Here is a 26,822-nt window from a genome sequence, read left to right as displayed (position 1 = left end):
TTTTAATTGAGATCTTATAGTTTAAACACTTACATTTTTTAATCCATAAAAGTTAAAATCTTTAAATTTTTCCTTTAAAAAACAAAATTAATAAATTTTATAATTTTATTAAATGATTACCTGACATTAATTACATAATTTTTATACATATAGAATTTTTATTAAAAAATTTAAAAAATGTAAATAGTGTATTAAATCAGATTTTATTTTTTTAAATTTTGGATAAAAGTATTAAATTAATTTTTTTGTAAACTCCAACGATATTTTTTTTTGTAAAATTTAATAATTTATTATTAATTTTAACCTTTAGGGATTAATCTATATAAGGGTTTGATTAAAACGAAATAAAATGCAGAGACTTAATTCAAAATTGAATGAAATTGTAAGGACTTGCATATATATTTTCTCATATTTTAATTTCAATTATGATTATTTTGATTTTTACATTCACAATCAAAAATAATTTTAATTTCACATTTATCATTTTTTTAAAAAAATTATCCATATCAGTTAAATCTAATTTGAACTAGATATCATATTTTATTGTGATACCATAAGTTTGATTTAGATTGACCCCTCGGGTGGCATGGTCTTTATTTCAAACCAAAAATCCATTTCTTCTTCTTCTTGTTTTTTTTTTTTTCTGAAACAAAATCAAGACTAAATATGTTGGTAAACATTCACTAAGTGCCTGATTTTCGGCTACGGATGAATCTTGTTTCAGTTCTCATTTGAATATCATTCAGCCCGCCTTCCTTTGCTTCGGGTCACATTCCATTGTCAGCCATATATAAATATATTACTCTTCATCATTTTGACACTTGTACACCATATTAATCTTCACCATCCTCAGAAACTCTGTAGTTTTTCAAAAAAAGTACTGAAACATCCAACATGTCTCCTCCAAGACCTATTCTCTCCCTTATCCTCATCATACTCTCATTAGGGTTTTGTTTTGGCTCTTCCATGGATTCTCCGAAACATGTTGAGCATCTCAGCCTCATGGCAAGAAGGTATTTAAAAACAAAACCAGTAAGGCTTCAAGCTCTCAAGCAACAGTTAATGTTGATGACTATGGAGCCATAGCCAATGATGGAAAAGATGATACTGAGGTACCTACTTAAAGAGTCATTTTCACAGATATGAAAACACTCTGTCTTTTCTCAGTTTCTTACTTTTCATAATTCTTTAGGCCTTCAACAAAGCTTGGAATGAGACTTGTTCTAAAGGGGCTGTTCTTCTTGTTCCCGAGAACAAAGTTTATCATCTCAAGCCAATAACTTTTTCAGGTTCATGCCAGCCAAATACTACATTCATGGTGAGTTCTTAATAACCTAGACTTAGGTGATGTTTCTGATAATACCCAGATTGTGAAAGTTCTGATTTTTACTGTTTCATTTAGTTGCATGGGACAATCAAAGCTTGGCCTCACTTGTCTGCATATGAAGAAGATCCAACACATTGGATTCAGTTTGATGGCATCACAGGTTTAAGTGTTGATGGTGGTGACATTGGAACATTCAATGGCAATGGAAAGAAATGGTGGAAGAAATCTTGCAAAGTCAACAAAACACTTGTAAGTCGTTTCAGACTATTCTCTATTGGATAAACTCCAAAATATATATATATATATATATATAATATAAAATTTGAATTCTGATCCTTTTTTCCCCCTTTCCTCTCCTCTCAATGATTCATTTCACAGCCATGCACAGACGCACCAACTGTAAGTATATCTATGATCTATCGTCTTCAATATATTTTCCCTATAAGATGCGGAGTACTCTGTTTTTCTCTCCAAGCCTGACATGATTTCCCTGGAAAATTTAACTTCCCAGGCTGTAACTTTCTATGAATGCAACAATCTGACAGTGAAAAACCTGAGGTTCAGGAATTCTCAGAAAATGCATATGAATATCCAGAAATGTTTGAACGTTACACTTTCAAATCTCAATGTGAGAGCACCAGAAGACAGCCCTAACACTGATGGGATTCATGTGACAGAGACACAGAATATTCTCATCACTGACAGTACCATTGGTACAGGTAAAATTCCAGAATCTCTTTTTCACCAAAAAGAAAATATCCTAGAAGATAAAATCAACTATTGAAATTCATAACATCAATTCTCTTTATTTGTTGAAGGTGATGACTGCATTTCAATAGAAAGCGGATCCAAAAATGTTAGAATCACAGACATAACCTGCGGACCAGGACATGGAATCAGGTTTCTGATATATATATTTGCACACACAGAGAGACATACATAAAAAAGAACATATTTAAGTGGCTAAATTGTTTGTGAACAATGTTATTATGCAGTATTGGAAGCTTAGGAGATAATAACTCAAAAGCAGAGGTGTCGAATGTGGTAGTGAACAGAGCAAAATTGAGAGGAACGACCAATGGAGTGAGAATAAAAACTTGGCAGGTAAGACTTGTTCTTCCGACGTTGACCTTTTTAAGGTATTTTTTTTTAGGTACTATGCAACATTTGACTCATTTACAAAAGTTAAAAAAAATAAATAAATAGAAAGTCAAAAGAAAAACTTGAAGTTGAGGAGAAATTGTACTTAACCCACTTCAATTAATTCTTGGCTCTGCCTAATATCTCAGGCTTCTTCAACATTTCTATGGGAAGTTATCAAACCTCTTGTCTATAGAGCTAACACATATTTTTGGTGTCTTATATACGGGTGATGGTAAAAAAAAAAAAAAAATCTTGTTAATTATTTTCTTGTTGAAATATTCAAAAATTTGGTGAGAAGTTGCCTAATGAGACAAGAATTGAAATAAGGCGGCAACTAGTGAACTACAAATTTCCAATATTTTAACTAATAATCTTTTTAAGTTTAATCACAACAATCCACTAACACCTAACCTTCTTTAACACACATACCATCGGCATTTTATTCAAGAAAAAGGACACACAAATGTTTACTTCATTAGTTCAACTTCCCTTCATCTATCTATGCCTCTTATATTCCTTAGGCCAGTCTCTCTCTTTTTTTGGCTCAACGCATTTTAATATTTAGTTGTGCTAAAAAAATCTAAGTATATGTATACATATATGCATATATATGTTTCTCAATAGTATCAAAAAAATTATTACTCTTCTAATTCTATTTATAAATTATTTTTAACTGAAATTAAAGTGAATCTTAAAACTCGTTAGTTATGTCTAAAAATTTAATGAGTTTCAAATCTTAATTTATTAAATATATACACTTTAATAATGTATTCTTTCTTACTAACATTTAATGGAAATAAAAAAAACTTGTGATAAAAGTTAATAACATCACTTATAAATAAAATAAAAAAGTATTTCTCTCCCTCTTTATAAATAGGACGCCACGAAGTTGATCGTTTATCTTGGCATACTGTAAGATAAATTATCGAAATACGAATATCATCAAGCTTGATATCATGATAGATAGCTTAACATGTCCATAGGGGCAGGGACATGTGCCCCTCAAACAGAGGATGGTTTAGAGCTAGTGGGATCCACTTGGGTGGGTCCCACTATCTAAGGTTCTTCCTCTCTCTGAATGACACCTGCCCCTCAGGGCCATGTCTTTTTTTATTTTTTATTTTTTGAACCACCCTCCGTTTTAGCAAGCCCATGTCCCATCTGATACAATAATGATTACATTGATTGAACATGAAAACAGGGAGGGTCAGGGTATGCAAGGAACATCGAATTTATGAACATAGAAGTGAAAAATGTAAGCAACCCCATCATCATAGATCAGAACTACTGTGATCAGGAAGAACCATGCCGTGAGCAGGTGCACACTAACCCTTCTTCATCTTCTTCTTCTTCTTCTTCGTGTTTTTAAATATTTCTTCTAATTCTGTTTTGAAAATGAGCAGGAATCAGCAGTGGAAGTGAGTAATCTGATATACCAGAACATAAGAGGAACAAGTGCTTCAGAAGTGGCCATTAGATTTGACTGCAGCAAGACAGTGCCATGCAGAGACGTGTTCGTCAAGGATGTGACCTTAGAAGCTGAAGGAGATGGACACACCACAGCTTCTTGTGACAACGTTATCTATGTCAACCGAGGAAACCTGTCCCCTCGCTGTTCATCTCGTTGATACTTCATTAATTGGGTGAAAAACTCTTTCACTTCTCGGAAAAAATGGAGCATAAAGATTCAGCGTTTATGAGAGCTATGAGTTCAAAGGTTGAAGAAAGGAAGTGAACTGATAGAGGACCAGGGGATATTTATTCTGGTTTTCTACCTCTTTTTGTGAATTCACTTAGTTTACTTCAATTGTTTGTTCTCTCATCATGTGAAAGAGTGTATGGATTTTGTTTTTGTTAGCTTCTTTTTGTATTTATTAGGTTAAAGTTGGTCATGTGTATTTACTTGTATGGAACTCAAAATAAGCCACAATGTTCACAGCTTGTGAATAATTTGTGAGGTTGTTATTTTTGATATTTTATGTTAATATTGATTGATTTTTATAGAATTGAGTATCTATGAGTTTGTGACAAAAAATTAAATATACTATGTAGAGGTCTAATAATTAAAAGCCTTAGGATTATTGACGTTTTATTATGACTAATTAACTTACACAATAAATGTAGAAGAGAAATGATATGTTCAAGGCAACTATTAGTCTAGATTCTTATAATTCTATTACTTGTTTAGCTTAATTCTTTAGGTTTTCTGGAAAAAAAATTCTAAATATTTTACTTTTACCTTGCAGCAATAATAAAGAGCAAATATTCTTGCTTTGAGACACATTTCAAAGGCTTTTCATATTTTCACAGGGGAATGTAGGATAAGTGATGAATTGATAAAATCAAGGAATTTTAAATTCAATCATCATTATTAATATATTATCAGTATGAAATATAAAAGTTATATTATTTATAAGTTATAAATAGTATTATAAAACTAAAAATATGGATCAAGTTATATAAGTTGCCTTGAATATAACTTATTATAAGAGTTGGGTTAGGTTGAAAAAATATTGACCCAAGTAAAAATAAATTTTTTTTAACCTGGACTAGATAATCTATCAACTAAAGGATTAACCCTCATGAGTTATGGTTGGCCATTTAATCCATATTATGTATAAAAATTAAAAAATAGAAAATGGAAGGAGTTTTGGCCCCAAAACCCCACAAGGAAAACATATTTTGAAATCAACCGTGATAGAATCTATTAATCTCATATATTTATATTGTGAATTTTTTAAATTGAACGAAATATCATAATAGAATTTTTCAGTTATGTGTAATTAAAAAAATAAAAAAAAATGAATGAAGGAATTAAATAAACTAACTCACTTATTCATGAGGATTGGTTTGGGTTTAAATTTTTTCAACCTATACCAAAATAAATTAAACTTAACCCAACTTATATTTTATCTAACCAATATCGGCCAACCCTTATAATACAGGTTAGCCCATATTTCCTTCTCTATAGTCTATAGTATGATATCTCTTAGATTTTGTGAAATATTTACTTTATTTTTTGGACTTCGTCACTCACATGAAAAAATATCTAGTTTTTTGTCAATATTTTGATACACGTGTTAATTTTATTTTAATAATGTTATCATTTTATTATGATAAAAAATACAAAATTAAAGTATTAAGATCATAAAGTATTTCTACATTCAATTTTTTTCTTTGCAAATTATCCAATAATAACGAGTACATAAAAAAATTCTTAAATCACGAAGACTCAGTTACAAATTTCTAATTGAGGTAAACATTACAAATTTTTAAAGCATAAGAATCAAATTATTCATTATAAATTTAAATAAAACTAAGGGTTCAAATTATAAGTTTACCTAAAATGAAAAAGAGTACCAATCATTAGATCTTCAGCATGATTCCTTTATTGCTAATGGTCGATGTTTAAAATGACTTATCTCTCTTAATATCTCTTATAAAAATCTTAAAAAAGCATGAAGTATTCATCAAATGAATTAGTTGAATATTATTGGTTTTTAATTTAAAAGTAAACATTTTTTCCAAATTTTAAAATTAAACACTTAGTTTGTAGTTATTCAACAATTGTCAAATTAATTGTTCTTTTTATTAAAACACTATTCACGTCAACAAAACAAGTGATAACTTTTTGGATTTATGACTTGTGGGGTCAACCAACCAATGCGCTTACAATGGAGATTGTTAAGTCAAACTTTTTGTCAAATTTCTCTGCATATTTTCTAACTAAATGTAGCAAGATTCCTGATACTATAATAAAAAATTGTATTTTTAAAATATTCCGAATAAATTTTGAAAAGCGAGACCAAAAATACACTTTAATAAATTACCGAAGGAATCTATTAATAACTGATATATCTAAAGAATAAATTTTTCAGACTAATAAAACTAGTATATAGGCTGATTTATATTTCTCATATCTTTTTACTGGACCGATTTATTTTTGTGAATGAATTTCAATATTTTTTTGTCCAGAAATATGTTAGTCGTTAATAATAGCATTATCCAATTTATATTCATATAATTGAAAAAGAGATAAGGAGGTGGTTCCTACCTTTAAATAATTCAAATTGTTAAAAACAAAATCCACCATATATAATATCTGTAATATATTTCAGTTAAATTGTAGATCCTAGTGCCTATTGTTTTAGTTTCACTTGTACAGTTGTACTGTGAATATCAAATTAAATTAGAAGAATATTTAACAAAAATGTTAGTTATTTTGAAAGTGATATGTATGAACAAACACGTTGGTTAGAATTGGGTTTGGTTCTTAATTACCACCAAATTTGACACCGAACCAACCTAACTTAAGAGCAGGTGTGAAAAATTTGAGGAAAAATAATTTAATAGATTAAGTTATAATAATTTAAGAAAACAATCAACTGTTAATGGTTTTTTATATAAATACACACACACACACGCACAAAATAAGTTATACTATTTAAGGTTTATGGTTTACGAATTGTATAGATTCTTATAGATTTATTAGTTATATAGATTTGAAATACAAAATGTCTACATTAAGAGGTTGTTTTGATTATATATACTCTATTTAAATTTTAAGAAAAATATAAACATTTAAAATCATATTTTCCTGGTGTAAATCATAAAATTTAATTTTTAAAAAGTGATCACTCATTTAAAATTTAAAGTTGTTGCTCAATTTTTGTAAATAATAAAATTTATATCATTAATGAGTGTCTGGTTATTAGATAAAATATGAAAAACTAAAAAAAAATATTTTGGACTTTGGACCACTCATCTGGATATATATGAAAAGTGGTTGTGCGGATATCTTTGTGTGATAATTATAATAATTTTTAGAAGTCAATTCTCGAATACCTAAAACCTAATACAGCAAAGTTATGGACTAGGCTAATATCATCCTGAAGAAAGTATTAATTAATCTGCATATATTTTTCTGGTACGACTTTATTATTGATATTATCTTTATTTTGCTTTGTTGTAAGTATACATGTATGTTGATTTGTTTTCTTTTTAATAAAAAGGCCATTATGAAGAGGCCGTGCATATAAAGGCATGGAGAAATTATTCATTTTGTTTATTGGAATTTTCTAATCTCCTATACATGCCTCTTAGACTGCTCAAATGAAATGCAAGATATCAGCATCAAGATCTTAATTAGACTAACAAGTCAATTAGCATGCTCATTAACTTTTTTTATATTGTATCAATATATATATACATAACTATATATATATATATATATTATATGTAGACATAAACATGAATTTAAAAATAAAATTTTATAGAGTTGTATTGTTCATGACACACACACACACACAACTTTTTCCATTCTTTCAGTTTGCTTTTATACAGTATAGCAAATCTTAAATATGTGAAAAAAAAATAGTATAACTATTGAAAAAAAAAAACCACGATCCATTAGTTCAACGCATAATTGAGAATATATATATATATATATGTATGTATGTATGTATATTGTGTACTATAGGTGGTTGGATTAGATGGAATGGGCTCAATTTTCCTTAAACTAAGTCGAAGTTCAAATGTTATAGATGGAAAAATAAATGACACTAAGAGATTAAGGCTTTGTTTGGTTTTGTTCTCACTTTTTATTTCTAAAAATATTTTGTAAACAAATTTTTAAAAATTATTTTTAAAACAAAAAAAATAAAAATTTATTTAGTTATGTTAATTTCAAAATAGCCTTAGAATTAAAAAAATAATTGATAATGATGATTGTTAGAGGTTAATGGTGGTCGCTTATAATAGTAATTAGTTAAGCTGACTGTAATTTTCAATAATTAAATTTAGTGTATCTTGAAAAACAAGAAAAGTAAAACAAAAATAATTTTAAAATGTTTCTATTTTTGTTTTTAAAAACAAAAAATAGGATAATTTTGGAAATAATTAAATTCAAAACATTTATCAAAATGGATTTTTAAATTTATTTAATTTCAAAAACAAAAGACAATTTTTAAAAATAGAAAACAAACAACCCTAGGTATCCTTAAACCCATCGACATTCTCTGAATATGACTTAAAATTAAACATCAAATATCAAATAATTATGCAAATAAACATAGTGTGTGTGTAACATAAAAAAGATGAGGGTGAAAACTCAAAAGGATAGAGGTTGAGCACATGCAAAATAAAATATATAGGATAAGATAATCGCATGCATATTGGATCAGAATCTTTAATTTGTTGATCTTGATGTGGTTGGTGATATTTGTATAAGGATGTTATTGTTCATGTTGAAGACGTAAATAAAAAGATTGGTAAAACCCCTAACTGTTTGCCAAACACAAATCAAGCTTATCCCTTTTCAGACTCATTGGATTTGAACCTTCCTATATATAACATAAGCATGACCTCACGCCACGAAACATCACACGACTTTCTTCTAATTGTAACCAAAATATCGTCACAAGTAAACACACAAACAAGACCCTTGTGATAATGTATAATGGAAAATTCTAGCAATACAGGAAAATACATGCGTACATGTACTATGTATGTAGCAACGTGTGCATATAGATACACATGTGTTTGTTAGTTAAATTAATTAGCACGTGTCAAGGCGATGATTACTGCGCACTGTTTTTTACTTTTTTCTAATTTCGTAACTTTCTACAGTCTACACCCATGTGTCTTCCGGCTTTTCTCTCTTTATGCAAATAGCAAAGTCTTATCCTTTGACAAGCCAACACCCAATATTACGCCCGTCTAAGAATACCCAGAAAATTTATTTTATATATATATATATATATATATTATAAAAGACCAATGCCTTGTGAAGCAGCAAGAGGATTTGATATAATATATAATTATTTGTTAATAGAAAAATTCTTTTGTGAACTTACACCATGTCAGATGACTATAAATATAAATTCATTCTATTGTTAATAATAGTAAAGAAAAAAGGAAATAAATTAAAGAGGCATTGTATTCTAAATTTAAAATAATTAAAAATAATGATACAATAAATCTTATTTGATTGAACCAGTATAGTTTAATTGAATAGGGTATGGATGAGGTGATGTTTCTAGTCCATGCAAAAATTTCTCTTGTTTATTAGTTCTTTAAAATGTTTATTTTATTAATAATTATAATTTACGCATCAATGTAGGTACTGTATTTATGGGAAATAATGTACGGATCAACATTCTAATTAGATTATAAAATTTTATTATTTTTGAGGAAGAAAATTATGATTAAATTTTTATAAATACAATACAAAAAACCATTATTAAAATAATTTTTTAAATTTTAAGAGGAGAGGAATGTGGATTTTTAAAATTAAAAAGGATATTATCGTAATTTATTTTTTAGAGAGAGAGAGAGAGAGAGAGAGATCGTATTATAGTCAAGAAAAGGAAGTGATTAATGGATATGGTTTGGGGCTTAGTACACTGGTCGGGAAAAAAAAAATTATATGGTTTGGGAACGTTATTAAGAATAATATTGATGTTTAATTACTTTTTTTTTTTCAATTACGAATCAACTTAATCAATCGTGATGGTCAAGAAGTCGAGTGATGAAAGGAGAGACTTGAAAATAGAGGTTGGTTTGGTTGTTTTTTTTAACTGACACTCGATAACTGCCAATTTCTACTTCAAACACCCCACAATTTCTACGCAATTTGATCATTATAGTCAATAGGTTTTGGTTTATTTTCTTCAATTTACATTCAAATTGAATTCTTTATATTCATGTAATTATGTAGAGAAAGAAAAGGTAATAAATTAATGAGGCACTCTATTTTAAAAATAAAATCATCAAAAATAATGACTCATGAAATTTTATATGATTAAGCCAGTATAATTTTATTGGAGAGTATGGACAAGGTGGTACATCTAGTTCAAGAAAGAATTTTTCTTGTTTTTATTAGTTCTAGAAAATGTTTATTTTATTAATAGTTGTAATTTAGGCATCAATGTGTAGGTTTTGTATTTGTGGGAAATAATGCACAGATCATATTCTAATTAGATTATAAAATTTTATGATGTTTGAAGAAGAAAATTACGATTAAATTTTTTATAAATATAATCAAGAAAACTATTATTAAAATATTTTTGTAAATTTTAAGAGGACAGGAATGTGGATTTTTAAATAAAAAAGGAGGTTATCGCAATTTATTTTTGAAAAAAACAAATGGGATCGTATTTTAGTTGAGAAAAGGAAGTAATGGTTTGGGGCTTTGGGCACTGGTAAAAAAAAAAGGTTTGGGAACGTTATTAATTAAGAATAACATTGATGTTTAATTACAAATCAACTTAATTAATGGTGATGCTCAATAAGTCAAGTGACGAAAAGAGAGACTTGAAAAGAAGAGGTTAGTTTTGTTTTTTGGTAACTGCCACTTGATAACTGCCAATTTCTCCTTCAAACACTCCACAATTTCTATCCAATTTGATCATTATAGTCAATAAGTTTTGCCTTACTTTCTTCAATTCACATTCAAATTGAATTCTTTATATTCATGTAATTGTGTATTTTAAGAAAGTATGTGAGTGCGCCATTTTCTTTCTTTTTTCCTTTTATTTCTTATCCCTCCATGTTATTTTAATTAATTTATGAAAAAAAATTAATCTTTTAGTTCTTTAATTTTTCACTAATTTATAACTTAGTTCCTCAACTATAACTCGTTGCGACTACGTTCGTCAACTTTTAATTCATTTATGACTCAATTTGTCAACTTTTGACTCACTTATAAATCAGTCTTTTAACTTTTGTTTGTTCTCCTTTTTTATATTAACTTAGATCCCACGTCAAAGAGCAAGGAGATGGTACTTTAGAGCAAGATATGATCATTTTTTATCCCTAATATTTGTTAAGGATAATTTAAAAAAAAACTAAGTTATAAGTGAGTCAAAAATTGAAGGATTGAGTCGCAACTTATCATAATTGAGGAATTGAGTTATAAGTAAGTTAAATATTGAATGATTAAAAGATTAATTTTTCTTTAACTTATTTGCAAAATAATTTGCTGCCACAAAAGATTTATATTCATGTCTCATCTTCTAACAAGTAACAAGTTCAATTTACCCGATCTTTTCCTTGTTAACAATAAAACACAAACCAATAAAAAAAATGATGTTAGAATTCGCGATGCAAAATTTTCATTATAAAATATGTGCCAAAATTTTATAAATTAGTAGCACAAAAATTTGCAACACCTTCATTTGTGGTTGATTGATTTTTTTTATTTTCAACACAAATATTATTATTTATTCTAGTGATGGTTAATATTTTTTTTAAGAGTATAAAAAGTAATTTCCACCAATATTAAAGATTATCTTTTTAAGATTACGTAGGGCAAATAGTAAACCCTTTTCAATTAAGTTGCAACAGATAAAAAATTGATATTGAAATTCCCAGTTACTTGTTTAAATGACAAGAATTTCTTCCCCTCACGGCAACCTGAGACGACAACGGATTGTTAAATGTGTACATGTGTAATGCGTGGAGATGATGACGAACACCAATGCATTACACACTTCCTTTTTCTGGTGTATCTAATAATCTATAAATCTCCTACTTAGAGTCAGACCTTAAAAGTTTCCAAATGTAGATTCAAACTTGGATTTCATAGGACAGAACAATCAGTTTGGTCGTGATTCATTGTTCATATTCATAGTACAATACAAAATCTGGTCTTTTACTCAAGCCTTCCATCCATGAACCAAAAAAGTTAATTTCCCCACTTACTGTATCGTTGGTAAACTTTCACTGTGCACCTCACAAACAACTATGTCCTCTTTTTTATTTCCCTTCACTTTATTTCCCAAACTTTGACTAAAATAAAATTGAGTTCGACCTTTTTTATATAAAAAAAATTTCTTTTTATTGTATTTTAAAAATATAGGACTTGACTCCATTTATCTCAAAAGACCTTGAAATTTCTTGCTAATGCGCCATGAGTGCATCACATGGGGATTACCCAAATTCAAAATTTTAAAATATCATTTTTTCCATCTCAATTTATAAGGCACTTAATAGTAAAATTATGCATACTAATAAAATTTATCGAATACACTTTAAAATTTTATTTTTTAAAATATAAAAATATAAATTTTTAAAAAATACCGTTCACTTAACATAACCTTATTTGTGAAACATTAGAGAGAGGGAGAGAGAAAGTAAAGGGAAGGATAATATGGACAAATCTAATTAATGAAACTTTATTCATGTAAAAGTTTCTTATATTTTGAGACTAATAAATTATTTTAAAAGTGTTCTTATAAGTTAGGAAGGAGGGAGTTTTTTTTTTTTTAACAAAGTATTAAATTTACGAAGGAGAGACTGTATGATGACTTCCTACTCTTTTTATTATTATTATTATTATTATTATTATTCTACACAGTGTCCTCTTATTATAGGTCTCCCGCGGAAACTCAAACGTTGCACAAACTAAAACACGACAAATTTCTCTTTGTATACACCTTTTTTTCTCACTCTTTGGAATCACTTCACAGGATTTTCAACATATCCAAATGAAAATCAAAATCGGTCACAATCTTACTCCAAATATTCTCCTAGCACCCATGTGAGCTAAGCTCAAAATCCAATCCAACCCCGCCCCTCTCTCTATCTCTCTAGAAAAGAAGCCATAACTTCCCTATAAATACATAGCCATCCATTAGGACACTTACCCACAAATCCCTTGAAGCCATATTCTCAACGCTTCTTGGTACTTTCATTCATTTTGTTTCCATTCTTTTTCTCACAAAACATCAACATGTCTCCACAAATCCCTGTTCTCTCCTTCTTCCTCCTCACACTCTCATTTGGCTTTTGTTTTGCCTCTCATATTCATCACAACTCTCTCAATGCTCCAAAACATGAACACTTTGGCCTCATGAGAAGATCTTACAGAACCAGCAAGTCTCCCTCAAGGTCCTCTCAAGCAACACTCAGTGTTGATGACTACGGAGCCAAAGCCAGCGGAAACGATGACTCTGAGGTACACATAACTATAGTACTAAGAAGCATTATTATATAACACTTGGTCTGTTCTCAATTTCTTGGTTGTCATTCTTCTGTAGGCCTTCAAGAAGGCTTGGAATGAGGCTTGTTCTTCCGGGTCTGTTCTTGTTGTCCCTGAGGACAAGATCTACCATCTCAAGCCTGTAAAGTTTTCAGGTCCATGCCAGCCAAACACTGCTTTAATGGTGAGTACTTACCATAAAGTATCAGAGTTTTGAATCGTTCATGTTTCAGTGAATCTCATTGTTTGTGGCTGTTCTGGTTTTTCCTGCTTCTTTTTGTTAGGTGTATGGAACTATCATGGCGTGGTCTGACATGTCTGCGTATGAAGAAGATCGAAGGTTTTGGATTCAGTTTGTAGGAATAAAAAACTTCAAAGTTGATGGTGCAGGCAAAGGCACTATTGATGGCAATGGCAAGATTTGGTGGCAGCATTCCTGCAAAATCAACTCAAACCTCGTATGTCATTTTGAAAATTTTCTCTTTTGGATCCAACTTCATCGAATTCTAACATCTGACATCCGTTTCTTTCCTTTTCTTATTTTTTATCTCTCAGCCATGCAAGGAGGCACCAACTGTAAGTAAATCTTCTTCAAACAATACAGTTTCACAGAGTATGTTTTACTAGAAGAAGCAGAGTACTCTGTTTTTCTGACACAATTTTCCCGGCAAATTTGATTTCCCAGGCTGTAACATTCAGCCAATGCAACAACTTGATCGTGCAAAACCTCAAGTTCCAAAATCCCCAGCAAATGCATATGAATTTTGATCAAAGCTTGAATGTTCAAGTTTCAAGCCTGATAGTGAAAGCCCCAGGAAACAGCCCCAACACTGATGGGATTCATGTGACAGCAACACAGAATATTTTCATAAGCAACAGCATCATAGGAACAGGTAAAATCCCAAAACATATTTTTCAAAATAAAATAGCCCCAAGAATATATATATATATATATATATAAAACTGGTATTTTTATTTATTGAAGGTGATGACTGCATTTCAATAGTAAGCGGGTCTAGCAATGTTAAAGCTACAGACATAACCTGTGGACCAGGACATGGAATCAGGTTTTTGATCAAACTTAAACCATCTCTGAATGTGTGTGTGTGTTAATGGGTCGAATTGTTTGTAATAATGTTATGTTGCAGTATTGGGAGTTTAGGAGCTGGTGATGCAGAAGCAGAAGTGTCAAATGTGATAGTGAACAAAGCAACATTGATAGGAACGATGAATGGTGTGAGAATTAAGACTTGGCAGGTAATAGTTGCTCTTCAGAAGTTGACTTTGAAGGCTTTTAGGCACTCTACAACATTTGACAATTTCTCAAAAATTAAGTTTTTTAGCAAGGAAAAAAAAAAACAAGTCAAACTGCAATTAGAAATTTAAGAGGACGTGAACTTAACCCACTTCAATTAATTTTTTTGGCGTTATTGCTTAATGTCAAATGCTCCTTCCATATTTCCAAAGGACTTGTGGGTTTTTCAATCAATGTTTTATTTTTTTTTGTCAAAAACTATATGCTTTGTTCGGAATTTAGTCGGCTTGATTTATTACAATTGAAGAAAAAAGGCTTGATTATTCAACCATTTTTATTGACATGTAATAGACCGAATTTTAATCAAATGAGAACATGATCTTCATCTGTTTTGGTGTTGCAATTTTTTTAAAAATACTAACAAATATATTTATCAAATACTCTTGCATTAAATATATCATTTTTTAAAAAAAAAGAAATTGGTTGAGAAGTTGACTAATGATTCTCCAAGCATCTGGATCATACTACATCTATGAGAAGGGTTTGATGAAATGAATTAGTTATTAGTTATATTACTTGCAACTGATCCAAATGGCCAGTGGTGACATACAAAACTTTAACTAACCAACTTTTCCAAGCGTACACACAACAGAATGCACCCATCCCCAACCTTCTAATTCACAAGTCCACACCAACATTTTATCAAACATATATGACACAAAATACATACATATATATATATATATATATATGTCTTAGTTCAACTTCCCCCAACCCATCCCTTTACCTGCTTAGAACTAGCTAATGTTGTTCCTTCATTATGTTTGTTGTAATTAATATAAGTTCATGTAAATAGCATTTGTGTCCCTGTTTCACACCTAAAGTATTTTTGGTTCAATTAATTTTTTTTCTTTGACAAGACCAAACTATTCTTAGGTGTTGATACAAGTACAAAATATGAAACAAGCACAAATTTTTTTTATTTTGGTCCCTTGTGTTAAAAAAAATAACAACCCTAAGAAGCTATTTTAATTTTTAGCAAAAGGGGACTATATCTAAAGTCTGGATGGACTGGATGAAAATGATGACCTATATTTTGATCACTAATATGTTTTTTAATTTTTTTTTTTTGATTGCATATGAAAACAGGGGGGTTCTGGATATGCAAGAGACATCAAGTTTATGAATATAGAAATGAGAAATGTGAGCAACCCCATCATCATTGATCAAAATTACTGTGATCAACAAAAACCATGCCATCAAGAGGTAAAAATACTAACTTGTCATTCTTCTTATTATTATTATGGAAAAAAATAATTATAGGAATTGGGTTGTAAAAAAATAAAGTTTAGGACTCAGGTTTTAATTGAGTTAAAATTATAGGGATCAATTAATTAATTTTTTTCTTTTATTGTCAGTTTTTTAATATTTATTCTAATTTGTTTGTTTTTAAAAAAATAAAACAATAAATGGCAGGGATCAGCAGTGCAACTGAGTGATGTGCTGTATCAGAACATAAGAGGAACAAGTGCATCAGAAGTGGCCATAAAATTTGACTGCAGCGAAACGAAGCCTTGCAGAGACATAAACGTTGAAGACGTGTTCTTGAAAACTCAAGGACATGGTGAAGCTGTAGCCACTTGTGACAACGTTAGATTTGTCAACCGAGGAAACCTCGTCCCTCAGTGTTCTTAGCTTAAACAACAAGAAGATTCTGCGACGTCCTTAGCTTTCATCATCAATATATTCACTTATGGTTGTTAGTTTATCATCATTGGGTTTTGTTTTGTGCATGTGAATATCAATTATCAGTTCTAAGAAAGCGAAGAGAGATAGAGATAGAAGAAAAGTAAAAGCTAGACTTGGATGTTCCATCAAAGGTGTAGTAGTAGTGTTTGATACTATTGGTGCTTGTTCCAGAAGCCAATGATGATTCTACATAGATATATATATATATATATATATATAGTAGCAAGTTTGATTATGAAAGGAATCAACTTTGCTGCTCTTCTTTATTGTCTTGTTCCTACTTTCAACTAAGTTCCAACGTCAGTTTAGCATTGGATTAAGGGAAAACAATTTCGGGAACAAATGATGACAATGACGACGCACACAGATGATGACGATGTTGTCAAAAAGTTCAGTTTAATTAATCTCACTAATTAATTAACATTTCTTTATATTTATTCCTTCTTATAAAACATGGTTATAATATATATTAGTATGAAAGAAAGGGGAAAAATAAAAGTCATAAAATCACATTTTCAGGCCACAAAAATTCACAAAATTACTCTGACATTCCATATCCTTTCCACTGAATTGTTAATAACTGCTTAATTGTCATCATTTTGTTGTCAATTGATGGAGTCAGGAATACATATCATTTATGACCTTTTTTAGAACTCAAGCTACCCGTCTAGTCCCATATTTAGTTTCCTCCCTAAAAAATGAGATATTTTTAATTTTTTAAATGAAATTTATATTTTAGAATATGCGTTTATAGTTTAAAATTAGAATTTATATTACCTATTTTAATTTTTAAACTTTATAATTTAAATTTAGAAAAATACATATGTAATGTTATAATGTAAAAATGAATTTTTTTAAAAAAATAAAATTTTAAATATAACAAACTGTCCTATGGGCTGACTTGTAAGTCCAACTAATAAAAATCGAGCTTTGAAAAATGGCCAGTTTTAATATAATAAAGTTTTCTTTGTTTGAACTGATTTGCAGGCAATTTCATGTAAGTCAGGCTTGTCCATTTAGCCGCTCTATAAATTAGTCAACCACACTAATAAAGATTCTTCCTCTAACATAGGGAAAGAGAAGGGAAAATTGGGATTCTTCCAATTTTTGTTTTAGTAAGACATTTTGAAGTTGAATCTGTTGGATTGAAAAGAAATAAATTGCGGATGGATTCAAAATGATTTAGTTTGTTCTGAAGAATTTTGATGAGTGAATAAGATGGCGTGAAGGAAACAAGCGAAGAAGGCTTTTACACAGTGAAGAAAGTCAAAATAAGGTCAGGTGTTAGTTTTGTTATGACATGACATGAGAGTGTGATTTTCTAATGAAACTACCTTAACTGCCGCTCCCATTACTTTCAAACTTTCTCACATCATCTTCAACCGTTCCTAAGCCCTCCAAACCAACACACTCTCACCTTCTTCCTTGTTATTTAAATATTATTTTCTTAAAATCAAGAGCCTTTACCAAAACATCCCTGTATTTTCCTGTATATTAAATCAAATCTGAAAAATAAAAATATAAAGACACCCTAGTCATGGCTTAAAAATGAAAAATCTTGACACTATATGTGTGTGCGCGCATGTAGTAAAAAACACAATTAGGTTTGAGTAAGAAAATTAATGCTAATTAAATCCTATGAATTCAATTAATTACTTGGAGGTTTCTTCAGACTTTACTGTCATTTCTGTAACACACCAAAATTTTTTTTAAATAATTAAACTCAACCATAGTTGGGTTACAGCCACCCAACACATTTTTATATCAATAATTTCAATATAAAATATTTTATAATTGGTTTCAACTCACACACTATAGCATTTCAAATAAATTTTTACCTCCCACATGCCATTAGGCTAAATCACATTTGTCCATCCTTATACTCCCAACAAGTAAACTAAATCACATTTGTCCATCCTTATACTCCCAATAAGTAAAATAAGTAATTTAGTCAATTTTCAACACAAGCCAGTTATTTGGCCTTATAATCATGCCAATTTAATCAATCTAAAGTAAACCAAATATTAAAATTACAGTCATCCAAATTGTACCAAAAATAAAAATAGTTTGAAAGGCATGATTACATTTATATATTCATATAATTGACAATAAACAAAAAAAAGCCCTAATATTGGCAATATAACACATTATAAATCATAAATTAAATACCCAAAAGAGACAGTGGATCTATACCGCTAAGCCTCTGGGACTCCTCCACGTGTCACTCGTGGCTCTTCTCCTGAAAATTGTTAACCACATAATGAGACTCAAAAGTCCCAGTAACCAAAGCCAATTTATGATAGTGTATACAAACAGTTAAGTGTGTGCTTACTAAGTGAGAATTAAAAATAATATAATTCCAACAAATATAAGAAATATTACAATACACACAAACAACCATCCTTATATCCCTCAATTAACCTCGAGCCGTAGCTCTCACTCGGTGCTAAATTACCCGGCCAAAGGTAGATTAGCCCGAGCCCTTACAAGCCACCTATTGAGCTCCAATAGGGGCGTACCACGTGGCACATAAATACAACAATAATAGCAAGTCTCCCAACACCTCCCACAATAATTAAACAAATTCATAATAATATTGCACAATTATATAATATTACAAAATTCATAATTTTCTCAATAATCACCCAATTAACATGAAGTAACACTAATCACAAATTAAAAAACATGGTTACCTTGTGGCTTTTTTAATAAATTATTCCTTAAAATTTCTCTCTCACCACAATCTTCACCAGTAATACAATCTACAAATAACATATTATTTATAAATATTAGTTTCAATTTTTGAAACTAATAAAATAATTCTAATAATAGAATTAAAAATATAACATAATTCCTAATCTCAATCTTAATATAAATCTATAGTTAATACTATTAAGTAAAATTTTTAACTCCTCTTTTAATTATCAATAAACATTAATAATCTAAAAATCAACTTCTAAACTAATTTCTATTGTCAAAATTTTCTTTTTATTTCATAAATTCGTACCTAAAATACCCAAAAATTAAAAATTGAGTCTCTAGCTTAGAATCATAATCCTATAACCATAATAATTCATTTCTCATCCCAAATAATCATCTAAACCTCAATAAATCAACATATATTTTCAGATCTAGTTTAGAATTTGATCCATAAGCCACAGATTCAAAGATCATCAATAAATTTATACTCTAGAACATTTATTATACTACTGACAACCTCAAAAATCATATTTATTCAACATAAATTCATCCCTCTTCCAGATCTTAAATTTTCTACCACTACAAACTCAGAAACCAAAGAAGAAGGATGACTAAGAAAATTTTTTAGAACACTTACTTAGTCTTGAAAAGCTTAAAATCACACCCTAAATATCCTATTAAAAACTCTTACCTTAAAAATTTAGATATTTCGCACCGGCAACTCACTTCTCTCCGCCTCAGCTCGGGCGCAGGAAAAGAATTGAAGAAATGAAAGGAAACGGGTGAGTTTTATAAAAATTCAGTGGGTCCCACATCTTTTTTTTTATATTTTTTCTTCTTTCCTCTCTCTCCCCTTTTTTTTTTATTATTTTATGTAATCATGACGCGGCGCCGAAAGTAATTTGTTCTTCTTCTTCTTTTTCCTTTTTTTTTAATATGTTTTCCCTTTTTTTTTTATAATAATAATTTAATAATATTTTTTTATTTATTTTTTAATTATTTTTTTAATTTTTTTTAAATTTTTTTTTAGAATTATATCCTAAGTTAGATTTAATAATCATCTCTTACTAATTTTCTTACCTCTAAATATTATTTTTTTTAAATTTCTATTAATCCAAATTAACTATTAAAATTTAAATTGGGATGTTACAATTTCTAACTAGAGACAATAATTTGAATGGGTTGGATTCAATTTTCTATCATGCTTTCAATATCTAGACATATAAAAAATGTTCACATAGCTAAGCCGGCCCCAACATCTCAAACTTTCAAGCCATTTTGAATATTCAAGTTGTTAGAATTTACTTAGGTTGTTTAGTCAATTTCAATTTTATTTTGAAAGATTGAGATTTTTTTTTTAAACAATGTAACACTACAATGCACTTTTTTTTATACCCTTACTAATGTGAGACTAACATTGAAAGAGTAAAAATAAAACGGTTAATATGTAATTTAAATTTTAAACTATAGATTCAACAGCAATTTAAATCATATACTCATAATTGATATATTTTAAACCTTAAAAAATTAAACTTAAGACATTCTTGCCCTCATTGTTACTTTGGAATTAGTGATCATAACTTCGATAGAGTGGGACCCTATCCTTACTTTGATCAAACTTAAACCATCTCTTTAGTTTCTTTAACATTCTCAAAAATTCAAAATAAGTAGTTATTGAAATTTTTTTTCATTACATTAAAATTTTATTTAGGAGTATAAAGAATGTGAACTAGGAGTCTAAGAGAAGGTTTATGAATTGTAAGTGAAAAGTGAATGTTAAATTCATTTTGTTAAAAATAATAAAAACAAAAATTCAAGCATTCGAATTAAGTTTATTTTGATTTGGGTTTGGTCCAAATTTTTTTATTTTATTTGAACTCAAGTTAGAATTATTGACTCCATTTCCAATACATGCGATACGACAAAGTTGCCCCTCTTTTTCTTCCCCTCTCACTCCTGACTTTGATTAAGGGGGCCAAAGCGGCAAGCCAGGGCACCTGAAGCCGCCTATCGAAAGTAAATTTCAAGAACGTGTAAAAAACCCCCCAAAATATGCTGTAAATTTTAAAAGTTTTATGTGTGAATTGTTGATGAAAACACAAAATATTATATTTTATGAAACTATTATTTAAATATTGGCGATGATTTAATAATAATCCAGCGGCATCGGTGACGGTGATGGTAGTCTAACTCTCCGACGGTGATTAATAAAACTTACGGGGTTTAATTGGCATTAACTTTCTAATTAATTAATTAATATATTAACAATGTATTACAGGTGGAATCAATACTAGGCCTCTTGACTGACTGAGTGATTGACTCTTCTTTTATTCAATGAAAAAAATACTAGGCCTCTTAAAACTAACAACAATCAAGCCCATAACGCAGCCCAACAAGCCCATGACCGTACATATTTTGTAATTGTGTTATTGAAATTTTCTTCTGGCAACAACACAATAAGTTCCACTTCTACCCAAAAAAACAAAAAAAAAACACACACACAAAATAAATTCCACATGCCCAAAGTTTTTTGTTTTTTAATTATCGGCGGGAGGTATACTCTCCAAAAAAAAAAAATACTTGCAAGCTGCCAACTGTATTAGTCTAGATAAAAAAACCTGGGATACTAGAGTGAAAGGGAAAAAAAACGCGCGCACGCACACACAATAACATGAGTCTATTCATAAAAAAAACATAATTAAAATAACAATAAGAATAGGAAAAAGCCATCAAACTGAGCCCTGGGATATTGGAAAACATAGGCAGACATACCCAAACTAAACTGTTCAAATTGGCACCAGTTTTAAAAACCCAAGTTCCATTTTTAAAATTTAAATTTTCCGAAAGAATATTTTTTTTCATTTGCAAGATCCAATTTTGGGTTAATTTTCGATTATAAAAAAGTTAAAACACATATATCAACATATCACCGTTAGGTTTAAGTTCGAAACCTCTTTTGCGACGGACCGGGGCACTGTCATGCCACTAAAACATCTTATCCGTGACATCAATTTAGGCCATCTGTCTGATAATAAAGTTTGATCCATTTAAAAAAAAAAATTAAAACGTTTTCTAAATCACTCAACAATATTAACCAAAAATTAATTAAATTATATTTTTCATGATTTATATATCATTTTTTCTATAAATTTGATTACAAAAATTGAGTAGGGTAATTACTCAAAATAAATTTATTTGGATTTTGAATATTCATTAGCTGAAACACAAATTTATATGAAAATATAATAAAAAAACAAAAGGATCTACTCCTGCTGTTCAAAAATATAAAATTTTTTTTTAGGGGTTGGATGTTCAAAATATAAGTTATTTTTAGTTTTTTAAGGTATTATCATTTATCACTGTCTTTTTTTTTTAAAAAAAAGTACCCCTATTGAATAAATTACTTTATATTTATTTTAGGGTGTTTATAGAGGTAAATATGAAAATATAAGGTTAGTTTAAAAATAAATAATTACTTTATTAAGGGATAAAATTTGATTAAAAATGCCTTATATTTTTTAACGAGGGAGTAAGACTGATGAAATAAACTAGGCCCAAAAATCTTCCAATTCATTCGAATACTAGCTAAGCTCATGCAATTATAAAACATCAAGTGGATTCATAATTTAGTTACATTCAAAAAAAAAAGTTAGTCAAATTCAATTTTTTACATATGCTAAAAATTGATTTAATCAATTCGATTAAAAATTTATTTTAGTTTCGTTCGATTAAAATAAATCAAACCCAGCTAACAGCGAGATATATGGGCGTGTGTATTTTGGGTGCTGACTGATGATTGAAAAATACATCACAAACCAATAATGACACGTTACTAATTTTTTTTAAAAAGACTTTTTTACATAGTATAAAACACTATATAAATTATTTGAAAAATCAATATCTAACAAAATTTTAAAAAAATCACAAAAAGATATAAATGAGACCAATTAAATCAAAATCGAAATGACCCTATATTCTATGATGAGTGATGACAGTGCTATATAATAAGTAAGCCTCATGCATAATTATATCCATGACAATGACCAAAAAGAGTTGATGCTAGTAGAATAGGTTAGGACTACTTAAATAAGGTCTTGAGTTTGAATTTATATAGAAGCAAAAAATGCTTTTGAAAAAAAAAATGCACTTGCATTAAATAAATATAGATCAAAAGTATCAATAAAATATCCTTAAAGTCACCGTTAATAGTAACGATCCTATACCAATTTTTCAGGATACTAAGTTACAGAATAAAAGAAAAAGCTATTTTCAATTGAACATAAGTACATAACAATGCTGATTGGCAATTTGACATATAAAAAAAGTTATATTCTTGATGATGAAGTGATACACAATAATGTGAGGCCCAACTGTATAGCTTGATATCATGTAATTAATTTGTAATATCATTTTTATTGCTTAAATTTTTAATTAAAATTGTTAAGTGATGTCACGCTCCGAAACGTACCAAGAATGTCCCATGATTACCATCGCAATCTTTTGTGAGGTACATAATTTTGAATTTTGTCCGTGGTATAACTGGCTACATATGCATAATTAATCATAACATGTTTTCCAGAGAAATTGAATAATAATAATAATAATAAGAATAATAATTTCAATAATTTCGAAGAGCAGACAAAAGGGACTGTCTGGGATAAAGTTGTGGAGTTTCTTAAGAGATCGCTCAGACAAACCCGTCTTTTCTCCTTCTTTCTCTCTCACTTTTTCGTCTCTATTTACCTTCCACTTGCACTTTTCTTCACTACGTTTATCTATTGCCAAACATCAATGGAAGAACCAGGTCAAGAAATTATTATTGAATCTTCTGCATCAAAAGATTCGCACAACAAACGAAGCTTCAAACGTATATGCGTCTTCTGCGGCAGCAGATCCGGGCACAAGCCTGCATTTAGTGATGCAGCTCTTGTGCTTGCTAAGTTGCTTGTGAGGCTATATATATATCTTCTCCAAACACACACACACACACGTACACATCAATGGCTTCTTCTATATATATATATATATAAATAAAACTCCTGCATGTGCATGTTTGATTATGATTCGCTTGGAGTTTGACAGGTTGAAAGAAGGATGGATTTGGTCTATGGTGGAGGAAGCTTAGGACTAATGGGTTTGATCTCCAAGACTGTCTTCAATGGAGGCTGTCATGTTCTTGGGTACACATACACTTCTTAAAATATGATCTTGTTAATTAGATATAATTAATTACATTACGCTGGGCTTATAATTGATTTCTGGGTAAACTTATAAAGTTATCATCTTTTCCATGTTAGAGTGATTCCTGGAGCAGTGTTACCTCGTGAGGTAATACTATCTCATCATCATGATGAATATGATTCTCTTAATTATCTTAATCTGAATTATATGTATATATTAATCCTCATCATGAAAGGATTAATTGTACGCACTGATCAAGTCTCATTAATATATATGTATGTATATGTATGCTGTTAGGTATCTGGAGAAACCTTTGGAGAAGAGAAAATTGTTGCAGATATGCATGAGAGAAAATCAGAAATGGCTAAACATGCTGATGCATTCATAGCACTTCCTGGTATTAATTTCACGTTTTCCACATGCACTTCAACTATAACATCCAAATGGACAGTCTTTTAATCTGTACAATTCTAAACAGTCTTTTATATAATTAGGAATTAGTAACTACACTTCATGAATATATTGTATTATTTAGGAGGCTATGGAACCATGGAAGAGCTGCTGGAGGTGATAGCCTGGTCTGAATTAGGAATACATGATAAACCAGTAAGATTAATATTTGTGTGTGTGGCCTTTTTGATCACTTGTTTTAATTTAATGAATTATGTATATGCCCTGAAACACATTTAAATCATATGTATATGCAGGTTGGATTGTTGAACGTGGATGGGTATTTCAACAGCTTGATGAGTTTATTTGATAAAGGAGTGGATGAAGGTTTTATAGAGAGCTCTTCAAGGAATCTTGTGGTCATAGCAGATACACCAGCAGATCTCATTCAGAAAATGGAGGTATAGTAATAATTCATAAGATTTATTTTATTTTTCTTAAAACTACCACGAATTTCTTACATTACATGGAATCTAAGAAATCGTAACGATCAGTTGCACGCATTTTATGATCCATGGATAATATTACTTTGTTAAGAATTTTATATGCTATATATGCGCGCGCGTTAACTTTATTTTGTCAAAAATATTATTAGGGTTTTTCTATCTAAAAGTACTAACGAGATTCAAATATTTTTCTGATTTTTAGAAAATTAAATTGTTATTTACTTATTTTAGTAAGCATAAGCGTGACTTTAAAGAAATAATTGTGGTTATTTATGTCCATAGCCATTGAGAAAGATTCAGAACATCCTTATAGCGTATAAAAAAAAGATTAGGCTATCAATTTATTAAAAAGTATAAAGCAACCTTGATGGCTCCTTTATATGATTATTGAACATATATTAATTAATTATTAAAATATTTTAGTTATCATTATATAAACTAACAACCCGGCCTTAACTTCTTTTTCCTCTCTTAATTAAGATAATAATATCAGTTTAAACTCCACTAAGACAAAAATTAAACAAAGAAATATGAGCTAGTGTGTGCTAACCTATTATTAATTAAAAATGTGAGAATTTTATTAACAGATGGTATGTAAGTACTTTTATGTATAAGTGCTCTTTAATTAATTCAAAGGCATCACTAAGTTTCTCTAACCAAAAAAGATGCACAATTAATGTTGTGAAGATAATGAAAGACAAAACATGCAATTCTCCAGCATAACTTCTCTAAGCCATCGCCCACTATTAGTAATTAAATATTAAGAAATCTAGGAAATTCATCATGAAAAACTGAATGTTCACTTTCAACTTTGTATTCAAAGAAGTTAACAAATATGTTAATATGCTCATACGCTTCTTTAAATAACACTTAAAAGTATATTTAAATCACATTGGAATGTTTTTTTCTCAAATCCAACAAATAGTTAAATTTTCTAAATTGACTTTTGTCAAATGTAAATTAAAAACTAAATACACACTTAAATTTTTTTTTTATTTTCAATCATTTATCTTTAGACAGGAGAATCCTCTTAAAATCTGACATGGCCTAATTTTTATATTTTTGTATATTTTTGCAAACTTTGATGATGTCCAAGGGATTATATTATTAATTTCTGAATCATGCATGCATGACCAGGCAGTAACAGCAGAGAATGAATGTGTGTCATTTGGTTGAATTAATGATATAGTTTTAATGTGAACATACAGGAATATGAGAATAACGGAGGAAGGAGAAGGAGACAAAAATAAAAGTAGGGGAAGCAGAGCAATAATTGGAGGGTGAAGCTACAGAAAAGTGGAGACCCACAATGATGTTTTAAATCTTCCATTCATGCTTCTCCTTGCAAACTGGTCTCCTCTCTTTTAGCTCCCAAACAAAATATATCACCCCACTTTCTACTATTTTACATTCATTTCTATATATATATATATATATATATGGTTTAAAGATCAGTATGTGATTATTCAAACAACTTAATTAATTATTTTCTGTACTGTAAAACCTTATCATTATAATCATTACTTATCTGTCTCTTTCTTGATGTTAATATATATATAAGTATACTATAGGATCTAAAGAGGTAGTTTA

General features: G+C 29.4%; 3 protein-coding genes across 3 annotated transcripts; all 3 read left to right on the top strand.

Moving 5' to 3' along the window:
• Positions 1-838: 838 nt before the first annotated feature.
• On the top strand, positions 839-4,476 carry LOC129316288 (polygalacturonase-like). The gene is made up of 9 exons (XM_054960630.1): positions 839-1,112; positions 1,193-1,318; positions 1,403-1,576; positions 1,706-1,726; positions 1,839-2,046; positions 2,146-2,227; positions 2,323-2,431; positions 3,672-3,788; positions 3,874-4,476. The coding sequence occupies exons 2-9, from the start codon at positions 1,316-1,318 to the stop codon at positions 4,096-4,098; spliced, it is 939 nt and encodes a 312-aa protein (XP_054816605.1). The 5' UTR covers positions 839-1,112; positions 1,193-1,315; the 3' UTR covers positions 4,099-4,476.
• Positions 4,477-13,104: 8,628 nt separating this feature from the next.
• LOC129316078 (polygalacturonase-like) lies at positions 13,105-16,717 on the top strand. Its single transcript, XM_054960330.1, has 9 exons — positions 13,105-13,427; positions 13,510-13,635; positions 13,736-13,909; positions 14,007-14,027; positions 14,137-14,344; positions 14,437-14,518; positions 14,600-14,708; positions 15,856-15,972; positions 16,183-16,717. Exons 1-9 carry the CDS (start codon positions 13,203-13,205, stop codon positions 16,399-16,401), a joined length of 1,281 nt encoding a protein of 426 aa, XP_054816305.1. The 5' UTR covers positions 13,105-13,202; the 3' UTR covers positions 16,402-16,717.
• A 7,187-nt stretch (positions 16,718-23,904) lies between these two features.
• Positions 23,905-26,607, top strand: LOC129314839 (probable cytokinin riboside 5'-monophosphate phosphoribohydrolase LOG4). The gene is made up of 7 exons (XM_054958277.1): positions 23,905-24,102; positions 24,238-24,335; positions 24,453-24,483; positions 24,634-24,733; positions 24,872-24,942; positions 25,044-25,187; positions 26,441-26,607. Exons 1-7 carry the CDS (start codon positions 23,947-23,949, stop codon positions 26,480-26,482), a joined length of 642 nt encoding a protein of 213 aa, XP_054814252.1. The 5' UTR covers positions 23,905-23,946; the 3' UTR covers positions 26,483-26,607.
• The last annotated feature ends 215 nt before the right edge of the window (positions 26,608-26,822 follow it).

This window comes from Prosopis cineraria, unplaced genomic scaffold (genome assembly GCF_029017545.1).
Source record: "Prosopis cineraria cultivar Desert tree isolate PC_DT_omini unplaced genomic scaffold, ASM2901754v1 PC7, whole genome shotgun sequence".
NCBI lineage: Eukaryota > Viridiplantae > Streptophyta > Magnoliopsida > Fabales > Fabaceae > Prosopis > Prosopis cineraria.
This window is presented reverse-complemented; position numbering and strand designations above follow the sequence as displayed.